General features: G+C 43.2%; 1 protein-coding gene across 6 annotated transcripts in view; it reads left to right on the plus strand.

The window, feature by feature from the left end:
- LOC107382372 (apoptosis-stimulating of p53 protein 2) overlaps positions 1-22,685 on the plus strand; it is a 46,026-nt gene that overhangs the window by 19,018 nt on the left and 4,323 nt on the right. For 3 of the 6 annotated variants that reach the window (XM_054751861.2, XM_054751859.2, XM_054751860.2), the window contains exons 10-16: positions 146-250; positions 442-539; positions 1,455-1,851; positions 3,088-3,821; positions 3,907-4,044; positions 8,558-8,691; positions 12,262-12,428. In XM_054751861.2, the coding sequence (XP_054607836.2) occupies positions 146-250; positions 442-539; positions 1,455-1,851; positions 3,088-3,821; positions 3,907-4,044; positions 8,558-8,691; positions 12,262-12,428 (1,773 nt within the window). Of the gene's footprint in view, positions 1-145; positions 251-441; positions 540-1,454; positions 1,852-3,087; positions 3,822-3,906; positions 4,045-6,552; positions 6,660-8,557; positions 8,692-12,261; positions 12,429-13,546; positions 13,609-14,427; positions 14,804-22,685 lie in introns of those variants that run through there. The other 3 variants (XM_070553618.1, XM_070553619.1, XM_070553620.1) reach the window with 3 other exon arrangements.

The raw sequence follows: 22,685 nt of genomic DNA on the forward strand, positions 1-22,685 counted from the left end.
GAATCTCTGAAACCCTCATCTACAGGAATAACTCAAAGTGTGAACGCTCTTTAGTGTTGCTTCAAGAGTTCAGAAGGAGTTTGACCCTGAGTCATACGATACGTTTTCTGTTCCAGTGCTGACTCTGGTTCTTCCTGTTTCATAGGGTTCAAAGTCTCCAAGATCAGTAGCACACCCGAGTGGACCAGCGTAGGTGTCGGACATCCCTCAACCCTGCCCCGTATGTCTGGCCTCAGCCGCCACAACCCAGGTCAGCTGGTTATGGGAACACAAGGCTCTGCATGGCCCCCATATGTAAAATGTAGAGCCGCTGCTTGATCAGACAATGTTTGGCTCAATGGGATGCTCTCTGTGCACACAGCCCTGCATTCAACCAAAGCTCCAAAAACAAAGAAGTGATCTAGTTTTCTACAAAATGCTAAATTGATGTATCTTGTATAGGTACTGGTGCCCTAAAAGACCCGAAGGGCCTCTCTGAGTCTGAAACTGCCCCGTCACGCTCCCGTCACACTGCTGACGGTCCGCTCGGAGAAGACCAGGTAGAGTTCAGTTCTTGTCTCTTACCTTTTTCTACAGATTAGCAGTGTTTTACTAGCTTTTAAATAAACTAGCATACTCTTTTCGATGCTAGTCATCTCTGCTGGCCCCAGGAGTTTACTGACGATTAGCTGATTAAAATAAATATTATAATAGTCAACTCTTATGGGCTCGACACACGGGAGGCGACATCGCCTCTCCTCCATTCATTTTCAACGAGACATGCGCGACAAAGCGATAATCGCGGGTCTCCCTCCTACCAAGCGAAACGCGAAAAATGTGCATGTGGAATTTTGCGCTCGTGCGACCCACCCAAATTTTCATCGCTGTCGCTCGGACGAGGACCAATCAACGGAGGTTTCATTCACTGACCAATGAGCAGACAGGATGCTCCGTACACCTCCGAGCAAACATGGAGGAGAAGTTGATTATTATTATGTTTTATAGTAAAATCAGAAGTAAGATTTCACATAACTCTAGCAGCACCTTGTGAAACATCATATCTACCACTTTATTAACTCTGAACCGCTTAAATAACCTTAATTCCCTCCAACCTGACACAGCCAATCAAAACAACGGAAGATTCGATTTCGCCATGGAACAGAACACGTAGACGGCTTTGCCGCTGGCCGCTGCCGCGGGTCGCCTCCCGTGTGTCAGGAAATAAAAGCGACAGCGACGAATTTCGCTGATCGCGGTCGTTTGTCGCCTCCTGTGTGTCGAGCCCATTAGAGTATAACTTTGTGTTTCTCTGTAATGCTAGTATGGCCTTTTTCGGTTAACCGCTGTTTGCTCATATATCAGCAGCTAACTTGGAGGTTTTAACAGACGAATGTAAAGTCAGAGAAGGTAAAGCAGCTAAGATGTGAAACGAAGTCTCTGATCAGCCTCTGGATGTCTGCTGTGTGTTCCATCAGCAGGCCTCGGGTAGAGGTCCATCCAAGATGCCAGTACCACCCCCGGTTCCCAGCAAGCCCAAGCCCTCCGTACCTGGCCCACCACACCTGTCCAAACCTTTGTTCAACACAGGGACATTCCCTGGTAAGGCCAGACCAGCTGATGGTCACCTCAAGTCTCCGGAGGTCCGGTGCAGCTACAGCAACACCCTACCTTTGCCTAACAAACAGGAGAGTCCTCCAGCTGCTGCTGTGCAACCCTACACCCTTCATCACTCAGATGAACCTGCTGCTGTTATGCAGAAGCCTCAGACTCTGGCAGCTTCATCAATCTACTCCATGTACACCCAACAGGCCACGCCTAGCAAGGTCTACCAGCCAGGCAGCCACGGAACACTGCCCCGCAGCAAAGCACCAGGTGACCCCTACTGTCACTAATTCATTGTACGGTCTCTATTGGTCTGAGGCGTCTTTTCCATGATAAACATACATTTTCTATTGTTCTACACACAAGACCTTCAATAAGCTGCATGTAGACACATCAGAACATAACTCCTCCCATTGAGCATTTGGCAAAATTTCATTGAAAGAATGAAATGGTGGTTTGGCGGTAACATATTATGCAAACCTCACTTTTGCATTCTTTTGTTTAGCCATGTGGGTGTCTACTGCCTCAGCAGACACTCCTAACATAATCCCATATCTGTAAGATGTTTAGGTGCAGGAATCATGCTTCCATGAACCGTTTGATAAAGTCCCTTAAAGTGACAGTGTGTATTTTCCCTGGCGATAGGGGGCAGCACATACCTAAATCATTGCAAGCAAGCATTATTTTTGTGTTCAAGTAAGACCTTACCAACAGATGGCCATTAGGGTCAAAAATCCCTCGGAGCTCGACCTCCAGCAAAATAACAAGAACATCAGGATCATCAGTGGCAACAAGTGAGGAGGTAAATGTGTAAAACAACAACTTTATTAATCCTAAAAGTTTTGTAATCATTTGTTACAAATCATTAAATGCATTCTGTCCTCACAGGCTTCCGTAGAAGGAAACATGGCATCCAACATTTCGTCGCCCAGAGACTTAGACCCACTCTATGTATTTTAGACCCAATTTCTATGGTTATGTGTTGTGAAATGGCCAATATTTATAAATTTAACAACATTTAAAGGCTATTTCTATAGATTAATGGTAAAAACTACGCATTGTCACTTTAAAGCTGGGTTTGTGGCGTGACATCATCATGGAGAGGAGGAGGAGATTTAGAAACGCTAATCGCTACAGCCGTCTTTGAGGAGTAGATAGCAGTCAACGAATCGGTAGCTTTGGGATTCGTTTTGGCTGCTCCATCGCAAACTTTTGGCATCACGCCTTAGTGCATGCTGGGAACTGGGGTGCATTCTTGTGGAAATGCAAATGTTTTAGGTAATTCTCTAGGTTTGTGTAAATGACTGGGTTTTCTGTAAATCCTGAAAGATTAATCAAAAAGGGTCCGGTAGTCTAATTTAAGCATTTTTTTAAAGTTACTTTAAAAAAATCTAAACGACGTACCGCAGCTTTAATGTGACATCACAATAAGAAAAGTTAGTGTGCACAACCAAGCCAGATTTGACTTCATTTGCATTTCATTGCTATTTTCTGTTACCTCCACAGTGTACGGAAGACCAGTGCCTCCACCCAGCTTGGGACTGAAAACTGCCATGAAATCTGCATTTTGTGAGTCTGATGCAAATAAGACTGAGAACACTTTGCCAGCTGCAAGAGAAGGTATTGAAGGCAACACCCCTCGACCTCTCAGCCCCACCAAGCTGACGCCTTTCCAGTACAACCCACATCGGAACTCCAGTGATGCCGATCTGGAGTCTGTCCAACGCCGGCTACACCCTGTGCCCCGGCCTCTGAAGAAACGCTGTTCGTTCACAGAGCCGGAAGGCCCAGCCGGGCCCAACATCCAGAAGCTGCTCTACCAAAAAACCACTTTGGCTGCCATGGAAACCATCCCTATGGAGACAGTCAATTCAACAGGAAACAGAGTTCCTGGAGACAACAAGGGTGGGGCAGATGCTTTTTCCAACTACAAAGACCGTATTGAAATGTGCCTGAAGCATCAGTCGTTTGCTGGCCCTGATGACAGTCTGACCCCACCTCCACTGCCCCCACGCATATCTATCTCTGACCCTACCTCCGACCACCCCTCGTCTCCTCCACTGGAGGAGAAAGAAGAACAAAAGGATTGCTCGTCCAACTTAGCTCACCAGGACACCTTTTCAGAGGACTTTCCACCTTACCCACCCCCACCTTACCCTCATAGTGGTGAGTTAGAACAGGGGGATGGCATCCACAACCTGCAACCACCAGAGATCACAGGACAGGTCCCAGTGCCACCAGTGAGTTACAGTGTAAAGATATGCCTAAAAAAATTCTACAAGAAGTCAGTTTTCTTTCACCGTTGTCCTCCTTTCTGTCTCTCAGGGCAAACGGTCAATCCTTCATAAAGAAGGCTCAGAGCGGATCGGCCGTGGTCTACGGGTCCAGTTCAGTCCTCTGGCACTTCTGCTGGACTCCTCTCTGGAGGGCGAGTGTGACCTCGTTCAGAGAGTTATTTTTGATGTGAGTAAAACTGCTGCACAATGTTATCCTATCGTGTCCACAGGCTAGTCTGGGAGGTTGATGGCAGTTGGGGGTCTTGACTCGTTCATTTCTGCTTTTTATGTGTTTTTTAGTTTATAGTTTTGCATTATGTATATAAAAGCATATATATATATATGTATATATATATATATATGTATATATATATATATATACATATATATACATATATATATGTATATATATATGTATATATATGTATATATATATATACATATATATATACATATATATATATATGTATATATATATATATATATATATATACATATATATACATATATATATATATATATATGTATATATGTATATGTATATGTGTATATGTGTATATGCCTCTAAGTATCATATCATTAGACCAAAAACGGAGTGCACGATTCACCACATTTTTCCCGTAGTTAGGCTACGAAAAATTCAATATCAATATCAAGTCATTCTGATGGTGCTTTCCAAAATAAAGGCCTTTTTAAATTGCCCATAAACGACCAAACTTTCAGTGATTTCAAAATGCTCTAAAATGGAAAATTGCTGTTTCCACAGGGTAACTCCACTTTATATCAACAGTATACCACCCCACAGTGATACCATATCAATATCAAGTCATTCTGATGGTGCTTTCCAAAATAAAGGCCGTTTTAAATTGTCCATATACGACCAAACTTTCAATGATTTCAAAATGCTCTAAAATGGAAAATTGCTGTTTCCACTGGGTCATTCCACTTAAGATCAACAGTATACAACCCCACAGTGATACCATATGAATATCAAGTCATTCTGATGGTGCTTTCCAAAATAACAGCCTTTTTAAATTGCCCATATACGACCAAACTTTCAGTGATTTCAAAATGCTCTAAAATGGAAAATTGCTGTTTGCACTGGGTCATTCCACTTAAGATCAACAGTAAACAACCCCACAGTGATACCTTATCAATATCAAGTCATTCTGATGGTGCTTTCCAAAATAAAGGCCTTTTTAAATTGCCCATATATGACCAAATTTTCAATGATTTCAAAATGCTCTAAAATGGAAAATTGCTGTTTCCACTGGGTCACTCCACTTAAGATCAACAGTATACAACCCCACAGTGATACCTTATCAATATCAAGTCATTCTGACGGTGCTTTCCAAAATAAAGGCCTTTTTAAATTGCCCATATACGACCAAACTTTCAGTGATTTCAAATTGGTCTAAAATGGAAAATTGCTGTTTCCACTGGGTCATTCCACTTTAGATCAACAGTATACAACCCCACAGTGATACCTTATCAATATCAAGTCATTCTGACGGTGCTTTCCAAAATAAAGGCCTTTTTAAATGGTCCACAATTGACCTACCTTTAACGATTTCAAATGTCGTATATGGGCAATTTAAAAAGGCCTTTATTTTGGAAATGGATCGGAGAGAACAGATTCAGGATTTTTGTGTGAAGAAAGGACATGCCGTCCCAGAGCTTTCAGATGAAGATTGGGTGGCAGACCTCGGATTTGCTGTGGAAGTGACTGCACTAGTGAACCAACTAAATGTCAAACTGCGGTGCAGGGGACGTTTTGTGCATGAGAGGTACGGTGCAGTAAAGGCTTTCATGAGGAAGTTGCAGCTTATCTCAAGCCAAATGAAGGACAACTTTCTGACCCACTTGCCAACACTAAAGGAGTCAATCGCCTCCACAAGTACTCAGCCATGTTAAAAGTACTGCATGCAGAGTTTTCAAGGCGATTTCAAGATTTCAAAGCTCTTGAAAATGAAATGCACATGGTTTCTTCTCCCTTCACCTGCAGTGTGGATAATGCTTCAAGTGATGTTCAGATGGAACTCATTGACCTGCAGTCTGACACGCTTCTGGCAGAGCACTTCAGGCTAGTCTCTGCTGGACTTTTATTCCTCCCTCAAAGAAGAGAACTTTCCACACCTGAGGAATCATGCTCAGAGGATGCTAGTCCTCTTCGGATCTGCCTATGTGTGTGAACAGACATTCTCGGTGATGAAGTTCAACAAATCCAAACACAGGTCCTCTGTCACTGATGACCACCTCTCAGCGGTTCTTCGCATAGCCACCTCAGCCATTCAGCCAGATTTCAATGCCCTTGTTCAAAACCAAAACAGGCTGGATTATTCTCACTGAAGAAAACATGACACAAGTCATTGTATTGTTGCATTTCTATAAACTTCTTGTTTGTTGAGTTAAACATGCTAAAAGAAAATGATTGATTCGGTGGTTGTTTTTGTTTTATTTGGAATATGCGCCACAGTTTCACATAGCATAGCCTAATACCAATATTTACATTATTTTATTTTAGTTTTATTCTGATTACCAGTACCAGCTATTTGTGATTATAATTTAGTGAATTTTACAATTTAAGAAAGTTAAGCAGACTTGGGTTCAAGATGTCGTTAATGTGGCCCTCTGATGCAAGTCAGGATTTGTCATGTGGCCCCTTGTAAAAATTAATTGCCCACTCCTGGTCTAGATTGAGGGTTGACTACAATCCATGAGGTGAGGATTCCTACACCACAACATGCACCGCAGAACCTTCGTGCAACAATACAAGATTCCTTTGGCGTCCCATGAACCTGTCCAGGAAATCATTGACAGCCTCTTAGAAAAGGGTATCATTTGACCCTGTAACAGCACCTTCTCAGCTCCGTTGTGGCCAGTGAGGAAACCTAATGGTAAGTGGTGGCTAACCATTGACTTAAGAAAACTAAACCAACAGGTTCCATTGCCCCAGTGGTCGATGACCCACCTGGAACAAGAACTTCCGAAGGTGAGAGATGCTAAATACCTTTCCACACTTGACATTGCTTCTGGATTCTGGACAGTCCCTGACCAATGCTTCTGACCAATATAAACTAGCTTTCCCCTTCGCCAACTGCCATTACATCTTCACATGGTGTCCTCTAACTCACCCTCTGAGTTTAACACCTTCTTGGACCATCATCTGCGTCGATGATATTCTGATTCGTAAACAGACTTTGGAAGACTACCTATTCGAGCTGGACCATGTCATGGGTCAGCTCACAGCTGCTGGCGTGAAAATCTCCCTCACCAAAAGTCAGGGGTGAAGGTCGAAAGTACAGTTTGTTGGCCTCCCTGTGGGACCACAGACCTGACCAGGTCCACCAGGGGTAACCAATACTTTTTGACTGTGATCTGTTTTTTTCACTAAGTGGGTTGAATCTTCACCAGCAGCTAAAGAAATGGCACAAACCACCACCGCTCTTTTGATGAACCACATCTTCTCCAGGTCAGGTCTCCCCACACGTGTTAACTTGGACAGAGGGACTCACTTCACTTCTGAGGTGATGGAACACCTTTGGCAGATGTTATGGGTGAAGGCCAAATTCCACATTGGTTACCGGCCACAGATTGTGTTAGATCTTGTAACACACCGGCTGCAGATGAAATAGAGGCTCTCAAGTAACCCCCTCCCCCCCTTCCCATAGTAGAGAGTAGAAAGGTCCCTTGGACGTAGAAGATGGTGTTATATCCAAGGTAAGCAACAGCTGCAGATGGAAGAGTGAGGTTATCCAAACATCCCACACAGTGGAGACATCAGCATACATCCAATCAGCAAAAGTGTTATACAAACAAAGCAACGTCCAGGCAAGAACCAATGCCATATCGAAGACCAGGAAGACAGAAACACTGGAACCCCGGAGAAAAATCCAGAACAGGAGAGAAGTAAGTGACAGGAGATGGTCGCAGATGGCAGTGAGGTCAACTTGTGGTGCTCTCACAAGGATGGACTTGGGCATTTTCAACACATCGTCTGTGTGGTGGCTGTGGTTCACACTAAATGCACTATGAATTATTACCGTGTGTTTTTCAGAAACAATAATTACTTTTATATACCCTTAAGTTGTTGGCGCAGCGATATTTTGGTCTTGTATTGTTGTGTGTCCCCTTCTCTCTCTTTCTGCAGGTCTAGAAGCAGATTCTTGTTCACCATTTATTGCTGATTTTTGTAAACCCCTCCCCCACCTCTTCCTTCTCTCTCCCCATTCTCTTACACTTCTGTCTGTGTTTGTTGGTATTTTAAACAACTGAAAATATTTCTAAAAACGTTTTGGTATCAGGTGTGGCATTATAGCAGAACCTATAACGCTCCACCTGTGAGAACAAAACTGCAAGGCTTGTCTTCGCTATTCAGACATCAATTCTGATTGCTTCACAGCCGGACAGGACATGGTAGGAAGAAGAAAAACTGGTGGCGCTCATGACATCATTAGAGACACACCCACAGGGCACAATAGACTCACACAACTGTAGTCAGATGGTGGAAAAGTATACATTCCAATGAAACTCTTTGTTTTTGTGAAGCACCTTGTGATTTTTGTCTTGAGAGGCGCCATATAAAAGATCTCTTTCTCGTTCTTTCTTTGTGTTTTCTGTTTATTTATGATTGCCGTGTTTGAAAATGTTTGAAAAACTAAACTAAACTCTGTTAAATATGGAAGATGTTTCTCATGCAGGTAGAAGATCCCAGCATGCCCAACGATGAGGGAATCACAGCACTGCACAATGCTGTCTGCGCTGGACACACAGAGATTGTCAAGTTTTTGGTTCAGTTTGGTGTCAACGTGAATGCTGCCGACAGCGATGGCTGGTGAGTATGTAGCTCAAGTTTCCAGTATGACATGTGGAAAGTACAACAGATCAACAACTCTCATTTGACATTATTTCTAAGGAGAATTGGAACATACCTCTGTCCTCTATGCCACTGAGAAATACGCTAAAGCCCTGCCTGGGACCATTTATTCAATCCCTTTCTAGCCTGTTGAATTTCTGCCCTCTTCTGCTGTCCATCTCTTTCACTGCCACTATTATCTGTGTCCAATCCTGCTCACACCCTCTTCTCCATACATAGGCCAACAAAAACAAGGTTTATACTAGTTCTCAACAGGCCCAATCATTTGAAATGACCAAAGGGACTTGAAGCCCGAACCCGGCCCTTCTGACGGTCTAACTGTCCCTAGCGTACGTTTGTTGGTTCCATGTGTCTAATTATCTTTTCTTTTATTTAGTTTCATTCTCCAGCATTAGGTTTGTTTTTACCCCAGGAGCACTCTCCAACTCCTTGCAGAATGATTATGGACTTGCGTTTTTTTTTCTTACCCGCCCACTCCTGCAAGATTTGCAGTTCCAAGTTCTGTGTTCAACTTACTGAACTGTTAAAGCCTTATGATCCAACCTGAGCCCTCAGGTCCACACACCAGAACTTTCTAGAAGTTCCAAAGACCAGATACAAAAGTCGAGGTGATCGCTCCTTCCAGACTGTTGCACCCCGACTTTGGAATGATCTTCCTTTATCCTTACGTAGCATCGACATCGAGTCCACGGGGTTCCAGATAAGAGAAACAACGTCTCTATCTCCGTGCCTGAGGGCGTTGTGTGCAGCTGAAAGGATGGGACTTCTGTAGTCCACATCGATCTATGGAGCCACGATGGCGCAGGAGTTAAGTGCTTGCCCAGTAATGGAAAGGTTGCAGATTCAAGTCCTGCACAGTCCTTCGCTGTCGTTGTGTCCTTGGGCAAGACACTTAAACCGCCTTGCCTGCAGGTGGTGTTCGGAGGGACCGGTGGCGCCTGTGTACGGCAGACTCACCTCTGTCATTGTGCCCCAGGCCAGCTGTGGCTACATTGTAGCTCATGGCCACCAGCGTGTGAATGTGTGGGTGAATGGGTGAATGACTGATTGTGTTGTAAAGCGCCTTGGGGGGTTCCAGGACTCTAGAAGGCGTTATATCAAATACAGGCCATTTACCAATTATCGGTCAGAACTGGATCAGGGAGGTCCACGCTGGGCTCCAGAGACCCGTGGTGGGTTTAAAAAATGAAATGTGGATTTCTGGAGCTCAGATCACAGTCAGAACCAGATCAGATCCAACCATCAGAAGAGACGCGGGGCTCAGCGGGCCAGCTGGTTTGCGGGTAGGTACCGGATCAGAACCGCCGCCTGGACCACCAGGAGAAGATGCGCGGCTTTTAAAAATACCGACTCGACCGGCTCGCTGGTGTCTGGGTCGGATCCAGCCCACATGAGCTCCAGAACTGGATGACAGGCATCTTTCTAAGCTAAACTATGTTAGGTGAACGGATATTAACGAGTATGAGACAGCTGACAGACACTCATTAGTATTAATATTATATTAACTGACCGATACTACTTTAACTGTCTGGTACATGATAGTAATCTGGGGAGTGGTTAGCACTGTTGCCTTGCAACAAGAAGGCCCTGGATTCAAATCCTGACCTGGGGTCTTTCTACATGGAGTTTGCATGTTCTCCCTGTGCATGCGTGGGTTCTCTCCAGGTGCTCCAGCTTCCTCCCACAGTCCAAAAACATAATTGTGTCATGGTTTTGGGGATGAGTCTAACCCAAGATATGCAGAATCAGAACTCCATACACAGAATGAAGGCAAGTAAAACAGAATTTATTATTTAAGGGGAACTTAGGGCGCGCTGAGAATTCCAGCGGATCGGGGGAGAAAACGGGAACCAGGGTCTGAGGGAGAGCGAACCAGAGGTGAGTCCAGGAGATTGATCCCCAGTGAGTCGTGGAGGATGGCTGCTTATACTGAGCCAGGATTCTCTGGAGGTTTCTTCCTGTTAAAAGGGAGTTTTCCTCTCCACTGTCGCTGCATGCTTGCTTAGTATGAGGATTGCTGTATAGTCACTGACACTAGTCAGTGACTTGATGCAATTTGCTGGGTTCCTTATATAGGAAACATTATTTCTGACTGGCTTAATGAACTGTGAACTGGAATGTTTATTATGTGAAGTGCCTTGAGACGACTCTTGTCGTGATTTGGCGCTATATAAATAAACTTGAATTCAACTGAATAAACAGTCTAGGCAGGAATACTGAGAGGGGACTTACGGGAGATGGTTTGGTTTGGGTAACGAGGGGAGGTAGAGAGCCGGGGATGATCCAGAAGGGAGATCTCCTGAGCTGGAGAGGGAGCGCAGGGTTTGAGAGTGAGAGCGGGATGGTCTGGGAGGAGGATGATGAACGTGGCTGAATGCGGAGTCCAGGAGTCCTGTGGAGTTTGAGTAATTCCAGATGAGCGAAGAGCCTGAAGTGGGTGAGTCCAAAAATACAAAGAATACACAAGGTCCAAAAACGTACAAGTGCAAAAAATACACTGAGACTACTCATGAGAAACCAAGAGCGCTAGAGCTAGGGCTGGGTACTACCAAGTCGTAGTAATCATCTGGCGTCGAGCTGTGTTCACCACCTCCTTTAGTAGTAGATCCGCTGAATCAGATGATGCGATGCAGCTGCCGCTCCCTCTCCTGTGAACATACTCGGAGATAGTTTGTGAGAGCGAGTACTCACCCCGGCTCACGACAGACTGTTAGGTTCATTGGTCTCTCTAGATTGTCCTTAGGTGTGAATGTGTGTGTGCTTGGTGGTTTGTCCTGTGTGTCTCTGTGTTGCCCTGCATTGGACTGGCTCTCTGTCCAGGGTGTCCCCCGCCCTCTTGCCCGGAGACAGCTGGAGATAGGCACCAGCCCCCCGAGACCCTGCGAGAATAAGCGGGTAAAGACAATGGATGGATGATAGTAATCTGTACTATATTGGGATGCTAGCACACAAGTTTAAGCTAGCATGGTTAACTCACAAGCTGCGCCCCCACCCTCCTTTTTATGTTTCTCCAAAAATCGGTTCCTGGGAGTGTCTGACCTGCAGTTTGCTCTTTAATAACTGTCTTGCACCAGGATATGATGACGTGGATATGTGTGTACTGTGCTTGTGTTCATCCTTGACTGTTTTTGTGCTTCAGATTTTCTGGTGAGGGACAACAGAACTGAACTGAATGAATAAATATATATTTTTAAGCTAATTACGTCACCACAGTAGCTCCAGCTGCCAAGAACATTTATAGCACACCTCTCCAAACTGAGCAGGTCATTTGATGTGTGGAGAAGCATGCTTCTGTTTGGGACACATCAAGTTTGACAAAAGAATAAAAATTAAACTAGTTTGTCAGACAACATCAGCGTGTTCTCTGATGTTGTCTGACAAAGTCAAACCCGTCCCCGCCATTCCCTCTGAAACATCTCCTGCCCTGGCAACTCTCTCTGCATCGAGAGGTCCTCGACATGTGTTTCATCAGATTTTCCTGAAACGCATTAGTGTCAAATTTGACAAACGTCGTCTTTCTGTCTGCAGGACGCCCTTGCACTGTGCTGCTTCCTGCAACAACGTGCAGCTTTGTAAGTTCCTGGTGGAATCTGGGGCAGCAGTTTTTGCCTCTACGTACAGCGACATGCAAACGGCTGCTGACAAGTGTGAGGAGATGGAGGACGGCTATGCTCAGTGCGCTCAGTTCCTTTATGGTAAGACGTGGGCCAACAAGCTCTATTCTGTTGCAAATTACATTTTATGGCAAGGCAAGGCGGCACATTTTATACACAAGGCAATTCAATGTGCTTTCCAAGTGCAAGATCAGCAAGAACATGAAACATTAAAATCAACTGGACAACAGAAAACAGCAGATACAAACACTCAAATTAAATTAGTTGTAAGAATAACATGAAAATACAAAGTTAAAGGGTGAACAGTTACAGTGCAGTAAGTGCAGCACAATAAATGGTCATTAAAAGGCTGATTTTGATTTAGAAGTGACTAGAGTTGGGGCATAGTAGCTACAAGCAGCTTCACACTGCGGTTCTACCAGCTGACTGCCTCCTAAGGATCTCAGAGTCCTGCTGGGCAGGTATACCTGAAAGGGATTTGACATGTATTCTGGCCCCATGCCAGTCAGTGATTCATAAACTAGTAGTACTTTGAAAAGGATTCTGTAGTTTACTGGTAACCAGATGTAACCCAGAAGCTAGAACCTTAATGAGGTATTAACTAATTGGCTTACTAATATGATCCATCCTCAATTTAGATAAAATATAAAATATAAATTAAGGAAATTAACAATACTAATTAATAGATATCTAATTAACTAATAGATAATTTCATAATGAATTATTGGAAGGGTGAATAACTAAAATAACGAGTTTAATATTAAACATCGGTTAAAACAAGAATCTTGAACATCCCTAACAGAAACAGAAGAGGAAAGCTGTATACTATTGGTCCAGGTGGGAATCTGAAATTTCATTGGCTGAGAGAAATAAGTCCCGCCTCCGCGAAATAAAACCGTGCGACGCAGCTGAGCGAGAGGAGAGACAAACGGCTGTGCAGCACGCAGATACAGAAAGCAAAGACTGAGCGGTTAGAGAGAGAGAGAGAGAGAAAAAAAAACAACGGTCGAGGCCGTGAAGAACCCTGATTTGGGTGCCGCATAGATAGAGGGAGAGGCGGACTTGACTCCTTCTAATAAGAGCTAGGAACTTGGAACCAACGCGGTGAGTAAAGAAAAAAGAAGAGAAAAAGCTAACGATGCAACTTAAAAAAAAAAAGGAAACTTAAATAGCTTATCAAATTAATTCCATTCTTATAGATTTGTGTGGAGACGACAGAGTGAACCAATCCTCTGTAGGAGGGAACCGTTGGAGCGCGTTGGTGAGTGAATGAGATTAAATTCAGTAAATTATTAAATTCAAAAAGCTAATTACAGCAACCGAGGTGACAGCAGTGGGCTGCTAGACGTTAGATCCCAGGAGTTAACATCTCAAACTACCAGTTAACGGTGGTAGGGCATATAGGAGTTAACGGCTCAAACCGCCAGTTAACGGCGGTAGGGCATATGGGATTCCCAGGAGTTAACGGCTCAAACCGCCAGTTAATGGTGGTACGGCCTAGATGTACAAGGTCCTCAGGGGCGTTATAGCTAACGCCATAGAATTAGCAATGCGTCCCTTAACCAAACATTTAATAATAAAAAAAATAGATAAATAAAAATAAATAAAAGCTAACTGATTAGGGAGGAATTATTTTACAAAGGTGGACCAAAGGACCAGAATTTATATTTTGTTGAATTTTGTTATAGAACATTTTATTTATTTATTTATTTATTTATTTATTTATTTATTTATTTATTTATTGTGTTACAGATATACAAGGTGTCACAATGCTGTATAGAAACACAACTAAATGTATCCTTGTTGTCATGAATGTATTTCTTGTTGAATAGTGTAGAGTAATAGAATCTAACTGAGCCTATTGAGCTGAACAATTGTTGTCATATGTAATTATATTTCCAGAGCTACTGAGAATTATTTTAATAGACAATCAAATTGATGTTATGTTAGTTGAACTGTGAACCCAAACATGATTGGCTATGCCAATAGAGTGAAGCATTTGTTTAAGTCTGTAAGACTTTATGCTGTGATGTGACGAGAAGGGTCGATGCCAACTCGCTAACAGTCCTGTTGTTTACAGGCTGGGTTTTTTTTTTCCCTTGGGTTTGATCCCGACTCCTATGATCACTCACTTGGAACGAGAACTGGATTTCTTCCTGACGAGGGAGATGGCGAGCCTTAACCACTGAACGAACCAGGACATCTCAAGTAACTGAAGAGCAGACTGCTCTCTTCTGTGAACAATCTCAACGGTGTGGTAGGAAAAAATCGCACCACCGGACTCTGACTTTCACCCCAAGCGTGGGGATTTGACTTGACGCCGGCTGACTTGTGACTCATATGATCAAATCTCATACCGACCATTTTACTATTGTCGATTGTTTTCATCTGTTTTTGTGTGTTATCTTTATGTGTTATATTTCCCATTATTATTAAAATTTAGTATATAAACCGTTTCATGCTATACCCGTGACTCCAGTCATTCTTAAACAACCTCCAATTCTCCCCGAACCTAATTATTGGCCCATTTGTTTATTTTTTCTTTTAATTATCTTATTGTATCCTGTAATCCGGTTACATAAAACTTGGCGAGCCAGCCAGGAGAATTGTAGAGTTGTTACCTTAGCTAACCATTGACTGACATCATAAGAGTGCCTGGAGGTCACAGTGGTTTGCCATTTTGGCATTATTGGTACTTTTGAGTGTTTTAAAATGGAAGTTGTGAAAACAGAAAAGGTCAAAGTTTCAAATGCTGTTTTAATCAGTGGGTTAACTGATACAGACCTTGATAACGAAGTCTTTGGGTTTATGGAAGGATTCGGACCAGTTAACAGGCGCATTAAGTTACCAAACTGTGATCAGATTATTGTGGAGTTTCAACATGAAGCCACTGTTAAGGAATTAAAGAAACAATGTTTACCCTATGACAAACCTTGTACTAGGAACCCAGATGTTTTCTTCCATATTCAAGACCTAGCCAGCGCGTACAGTCTAGAAACTAGCACATCTGCCACTGATGCCTATCTGTCAGAGCTCAGGGACATAGCTGCGCGTAGCAATCAATCATTTAAAGACCTTCTAATGGAGGAACTGGCAAAAATTGGGGAATCTTTAGGAAGGGATACCCATGCATCTGAACCAGTCACTGAACCAGAGCCAATGCTCCATAGTGACCAAGTTACATATTCCCTGCCTTTAACACCAGAAGTTAACTATATGAACAACTCAAAGGACAATTGTCCACCTACAGAGACTGGAAAACAAAACCCTTGCATTCCACCAAATCTTTTAAACACACCTGAGGTTCAGCGAGTTATTGTGGAACACATTGTTAAAAGCAGTGAGGTTATCCCTCCGCCTACTTCACAATACAGACTAAAACCGTTCTCAGGGCGAGTTCCACACCCTTCTTTTGAAACTGACTATGATACTTGGCGTAGTAGTGTAGTGTTATGCATAAATGATCCTTCACTCACCAAGTCCCAAATTGTACGAAGAATCGTGGAGAGTCTGTCAGCCCCAGCAGCGAGCATCGTTAAAGCTCTTAGTCCAAAATCCGACCCGGAAACGTACCTTGAACATCTCGATTCAGCTTACGCAGCTGTCGAAGACGGCGACGAGCTCTTTGCTCGCTTCTTAAACACAAACCAGGACAGTGGTGAAAAACCTTCCGATTACTTTCAGAGGTTATACACCTTGTTAAACCTAGTTATTCAGAGGAATGGAATTTCCTCCAGTGACGCCGACCAGCAGCTGCTCAAGCAGTTTTGCAGAGGCTGTTGGGACAGCTCGCTGATTTCAAACCTGCAACTCGAACAAAAGAAAGACAACCCGCCTCATTTTACAGCACTTCTCCTCAAACTGCGCACTGAAGAAGACAAACAGGCTACTAAAGCAGCACGCATGAAACAACACTTAGGGGCACAACGAACTAGAGTGTATTCAAATGTGCAAACAACGTGCTCTCAGAGTAAAAACACTTGTGAACTGGAAATAGATGATAACTGTGATGACTTACGCAAACAAATCGCTGAGCTCAGGAGCCAAATTGCACAGCTTAAGGTTAACAACACAGATAAAAAGGCAAAGAAAACTCAAAAAGAGTCAAAACCCCGTGTGGGGACTAAAATTCCAGATGAGCCCAAACAGATTCAGCAGATAACAGCAGTGGTGCCCAGACCAAAGCCTGGATACTGTTTTAAGTGCGGAGAAGATGGGCACATAGCTTCTAGCTGTAGCAACGAGCCAAATCCAGCACTAGTTGCAACTAAAAGACTTGCTCTTAGACAGAAGCAGCGCGAGTGGGAGATGTCAAAGCCAATTGCTCAGTCTCCTCCTTTAAACCGGTAGAAGCTCCTATCGTGGGACAGATAGGTGCTAAAGTAGAACCAAGTCCCTCTAAGGAAAGGACAGAGAGACTTTTTTGCAAGCCAGTTCATGCTCATTCAGTGCCAAAACTTCCCAAAAGATTAGTGGGTGGGCGATGCACAGCTACAGTCTCAGTTAACAGTGTTGAATGTAATTGTTTACTGGATTCAGGGTCCCAGGTAACCACCATTGCCAATTCTTTTTACCAAGAACACTTACCTGACCTCTCAATTAAACCCATCAGTAATCTGTTAGAAGTCGAGGGCGCAAACGGTCAAGCAGTTCCTTATTTAGGATACATAGAGATAAGTGTCACATTTCCAAAAGAGCTCGATCAGTCTGGACTTGAGTTACCTACCCTTGCGTTAGTGGTTCCGGATATAAGCTCAAACTCTGATACACCACTACTCATTGGCACAAACACACTCGATCCTTTGTATGAGCAATTGTCTGCCAATAACTTACCTGATTCCAAGGCACTCTCTTATGGGTACCAACACGTGCTAAAAGCCTTAGCAGTCAGAAAAAAACAAAGCAAAGATGGACGAGTTGGTGTGGTGAAGCTTCGAGGGAGAACCCAAGAAGTTCTCCCTGCAAATAAAAAACTGTTACTAGAAGGGTTTATGCAACCCAGCCAAAACAAGCATGAGCCTTATGCACTCATTGAACAACCCACCAATGGTTCTCTACCAGGGGGTATAATTGTAGACTGTTGCCTCATTTCCTTACCTTCACATGGTCCATACAAAGTACCTGTTGTACTAAGAAACGAAACTAACCATGACATCACATTACCCACTAACTGTGTGATCGCTGAGTTAGTTAAAGCCGATCGTGTTATGCCATATCCAGAACCTGACAAAAGTGATCAGAAAGTACTTGTGGCGTGTAGTTCGCAGCAACAGACTTCACCTTCAAACCCTCCTCTCAGTTTTGACTTCGGTACTTCGCCCTTGTCCGAAGAATGGAAAGGGAGGATCACCAACAAACTTAACACTTACTCCGATGTGTTTTCGCACCACGATCTTGATTTTGGTCATACACAACAGATAAGACATCACATCAACTTAAAAGACGAGACCCCATTCAAACAGAAATCTCGGCCGATCCATCCACATGATTATGAAGCCGTGAGAAAACATTTGGAAGCCCTCTTGGAAACCGGTATAATAAGAGAGTCGGAGTCTCCATTTGCCTCACCAATAGTGGTAGTTCGGAAAAAGAATGGTGAGGTACGTCTATGTATAGACTATAGAAAGCTTAATCTGCAAACCATTCGCGACGCATATGCCCTGCCTAACTTGGAGGAGTCCTTTTCTGCTCTCGCTGGATCACAGTGGTTTTCTGTGATGGACCTCAAGTCAGGTTACTATCAAATAGAGATGTGTGAAAAGGATAAACCTAAAACTGCTTTTGTTTGCCCGTTTGGGTTTTATGAATTTAACCGTATGCCACAAGGAATAACAAATGCTCCAAGCACTTTCCAACGGGTTATGGAAAAGTGTATGAAGGACATTAATCTGAAGGAAGTGTTAGTTTTCCTAGACGACTTGATCGTCTTTTCCAACTCCTTGGAAGAACACGAAACCAGACTTTCTCACGTTCTTGAACGGCTTAGAGAATACGGACTCAAGCTATCACCAGATAAGTGTCGTTTTTTCCAGACATCTGTGCGTTATCTTGGACATATAGTATCTCGAGATGGCATAAAAACCGATCCAGATAAGGTGGAAGCACTCAAAACATGGCCGAAGCCTCAGACTTTGAAGGAACTCCAATCTTTCTTAGGATTTACCGGTTATTACCGACGCTTCGTTAAAGATTACTCAAATATTGTCAAGCCACTAACATCTCTCACGGCTGGTTATCCACCCAAACGGAAAAACTTTAAAACACCACCATGTAGATCAAAGTACTTGAACCCCAAAGAACCCTTTGGGAATCGTTGGAGCCAAGACTGTGAGAAGTCCTTTCAAACTATTATTGAAAAACTTACCACTTCGCCAGTTCTTGGCTACGCTGACGCAAAACTCCCATATCTAGTACACACAGATGCTAGTACGACCGGACTCGGTGCAGCGCTATACCAAGTGCAAAACGGTGTCACACAGGTAATCGCTTATGCAAGTCGCGGTTTAAGCTCTAGTGAAACTAGGTACCCTGCGCACAAGTTGGAGTTTCTAGCCTTAAAGTGGGCCATAACAGATAAGTTTCATGACTATTTGTATGGGAACACATTCACTGTCATTACTGATAATAATCCGTTAACTTACCTCTTAACAACGGCAAAACTCGATGCAACGAGCTATCGTTGGCTAGCTGCGTTGTCCACCTATAATTTTGACATCAGATACCGTGCAGGTACACAGAACGTTGACGCGGATGGCCTGTCTAGGAGGCTGCATGATAAACCTGAAGACAACTCAAAATTCACTGAGGAATGCCAACGACTAGATGAGTTCCGATCTCATCTTTTATCCTCTGTCAAAGAAGTCGAGCTTCAACTTCAAGCCGAAGCAGTGAAGGCAACATGCCAAAAGCACATGGTCTTGGATGAGACTGATTCTCCTTGTGGTTTAGTTCAGTCACTTGCCATGTCTGCAGCGGCCATTCCAGACCTATTCCAGTTGGAAGACAATAGTGACAGTTTCTTTGCTGTGCCCAAGTATAACCATGCTGACCTTGTCTCCTTGCAGAGGAAAGATCCAACCATTGGCCGAGTCATTCAGCTGCTTATGACTGACAATAAACCGCCAACTGATACTATTGCAGAACCCCCGGTGGTTCTTAACCTTTTGAGAGAGTGGAAACGGTTTGAGTTTCAAAATGATTTACTGTACCGGAGACGCCAATTAGGACCAGAGACATCATTGCAGTTAGTCTTGCCTGATTCATTACGTTCAACAGTCATGCAAAGCCTACATGATGATATGGGGCATCTTGGGGTTGAACGTACGACAGATCTCATTCGGTCCCGTTTTTACTGGCCAAGAATGGCTAGTGATATCGAAATCAAAGTTAAAACTTGCGAAAGATGTATCCGTCGGAAGGCCCTCCCTGACAAAGCTGCTCCAATGGTGAATATTACCACCACCAGACCTATGGAGTTAGTTTGCATGGATTTTCTCTCCATAGAACCAGACAGTAAGAACACTAAAGATGTCTTAGTGATTACAGACCATTTTACAAAGTATGCAGTGTCCATCCCAACCAAAGATCAGAAAGCCACCACCGTCGCGAAGAACCTGTGGGAACATTTTTTAGTCCACTACGGGTTTCCTGAGCGTCTTCATAGTGATCAGGGACGGGATTTCGAATCACGTACAATCAAGGAACTTTGTTCTTTACTTGGTATCCGTAAAGTCAGAACGAGCCCTTATCACCCTCGTGGCAACCCCGTTGAACGGTACAATCGTACATTACTCAGCATGTTGGGAACTTTACAAGCCACTGAGAAACATCACTGGCGCGATTTTGTAAAACCACTTACTCACTCGTACAATTGTACAAAAAATGACGTGACGGGATACTCTCCCTACGAGCTAATGTTCGGTAGGCAGCCTTGGTTGCCTATAGATATTGCCTTTGGGTTACCGCATTTGAACAAGCCTTCTATAACTCATTCTCAGTATGTTAAAGAACTGAAGAGTCATCTGGAACAGAGTTATGACATTGTCATAAAAAACTCTCAAAAAACAGCGAGGAAGAACAAAGAACGGTTCGACAGAAACATTCGTGAGTCCACACTAGGTGTGGGAGATCGTGTTTTAGTCCGAAATCTTCGCTTAAGAGAAAAGCATAAATTAGCAGACAAATGGGAGCAAACAGTGTATATAGTTCTCAAACAGATGGAAAACTTGCCAGTATACACTGTAAAACCAGAGAACGGAGAAGGACCCAACAGAACACTCCACAGAGATCTTTTACTGCCTTGTGGTTTTCTCTCTTCATTAGAAAATGAAACAGAACGCGTTACGAAACCTAGCAGACCTCATACAAGACAGAGTTCAGCCTTAGAACCTGACCCAGATGAGCCACTTGACGAAGAGGTAGATGAGTTTTATTACTCTGATCTTCCACAAGTGCTAAACCGACCATCCTATCAAATAGCGGTCACCTTGCCAAATAGGGTACTCATAGCAGATTCAGGACCGGTAAATAATATTCAACAACAAAACACACTATCCTTACACACAGGGGATCGCAAGGAACCAACCTTAGCTGGTAATGAAAATGCTGAATTGTCCTTACTTGACAAAGGCATCAACACCGAAACATTCTTACCTGACAGAATGAGTGAAACTGCGACATTCTTACCTGAAAGAGTGAAAGAAGCAGCAACATACTTACCTGAAAAAACGAAAAAAAACGAAGTATACTTACCTGACGTAGAAACGGGGGATGAAACTAACACAAACCTACCTCAATTGGATGGTGTCCTAAAGTCGCAGCAACGTGATGTAAGTTTTGAACCCATCATACACGATCAGACACATACATCTGAAAAGACCAAAGTCTTAGAGAATAGCTCATCAGCTCTGTCGGAAACAGAGAGCTCACTTCGTCCTGTCTCAGTTGAGAATCAAACCGAAACGGATGAGCATGATACTGTGCAACCAGAGATGTATGTCAGGAGATCTGAACGAAGTAGTCAGCCTACTCAAAGACTAACTTACTCTCAATTGGGCAATCCACTAGTGACCGTAGTTAGGTCCCTTTTCCAAGGACTTAATAAAGCTTTTATTGACTCTCTTACTCAAGAAGTTGTGTACCCCGTAGAAACAATGCACAGGGACGTGCATGATATTTAATGGGGGAGGATGTAACCCAGAAGCTAGAACCTTAATGAGGTATTAACTAATTGGCTTACTAATATGATCCATCCTCAATTTAGATAAAATATAAAATATAAATTAAGGAAATTAACAATACTAATTAATAGATATCTAATTAACTAATAGATAATTTCATAATGAATTATTGGAAGGGTGAATAACTAAAATAACGAGTTTAATATTAAACATCGGTTAAAACAAGAATCTTGAACATCCCTAACAGAAACAGAAGAGGAAAGCTGTATACTATTGGTCCAGGTGGGAATCTGAAATTTCATTGGCTGAGAGAAATAAGTCCCGCCTCCGCGAAATAAAACCGTGCGACGCAGCTGAGCGAGAGGAGAGACAAACGGCTGTGCAGCACGCAGATACAGAAAGCAAAGACTGAGCGGTTAGAGAGAGAGAGAGAGAGAAAAAAAAACAACGGTCGAGGCCGTGAAGAACCCTGATTTGGGTGCCGCATAGATAGAGGGAGAGGCGGACTTGACTCCTTCTAATAAGAGCTAGGAACTTGGAACCAACGCGGTGAGTAAAGAAAAAAGAAGAGAAAAAGCTAACGATGCAACTTAAAAAAAAAAAGGAAACTTAAATAGCTTATCAAATTAATTCCATTCTTATAGATTTGTGTGGAGACGACAGAGTGAACCAATCCTCTGTAGGAGGGAACCGTTGGAGCGCGTTGGTGAGTGAATGAGATTAAATTCAGTAAATTATTAAATTCAAAAAGCTAATTACAGCAACCGAGGTGACAGCAGTGGGCTGCTAGACGTTAGATCCCAGGAGTTAACATCTCAAACTACCAGTTAACGGTGGTAGGGCATATAGGAGTTAACGGCTCAAACCGCCAGTTAACGGCGGTAGGGCATATGGGATTCCCAGGAGTTAACGGCTCAAACCGCCAGTTAATGGTGGTACGGCCTAGATGTACAAGGTCCTCAGGGGCGTTATAGCTAACGCCATAGAATTAGCAATGCGTCCCTTAACCAAACATTTAATAATAAAAAAAATAGATAAATAAAAATAAATAAAAGCTAACTGATTAGGGAGGAATTATTTTACAAAGGTGGACCAAAGGACCAGAATTTATATTTTGTTGAATTTTGTTATAGAACATTTTATTTATTTATTTATTTAT

The sequence above is a fragment of the Nothobranchius furzeri genome, chromosome 7 (assembly GCF_043380555.1).
Source record: "Nothobranchius furzeri strain GRZ-AD chromosome 7, NfurGRZ-RIMD1, whole genome shotgun sequence".
Classification (NCBI taxonomy): Eukaryota; Metazoa; Chordata; class Actinopteri; order Cyprinodontiformes; family Nothobranchiidae; genus Nothobranchius; species Nothobranchius furzeri.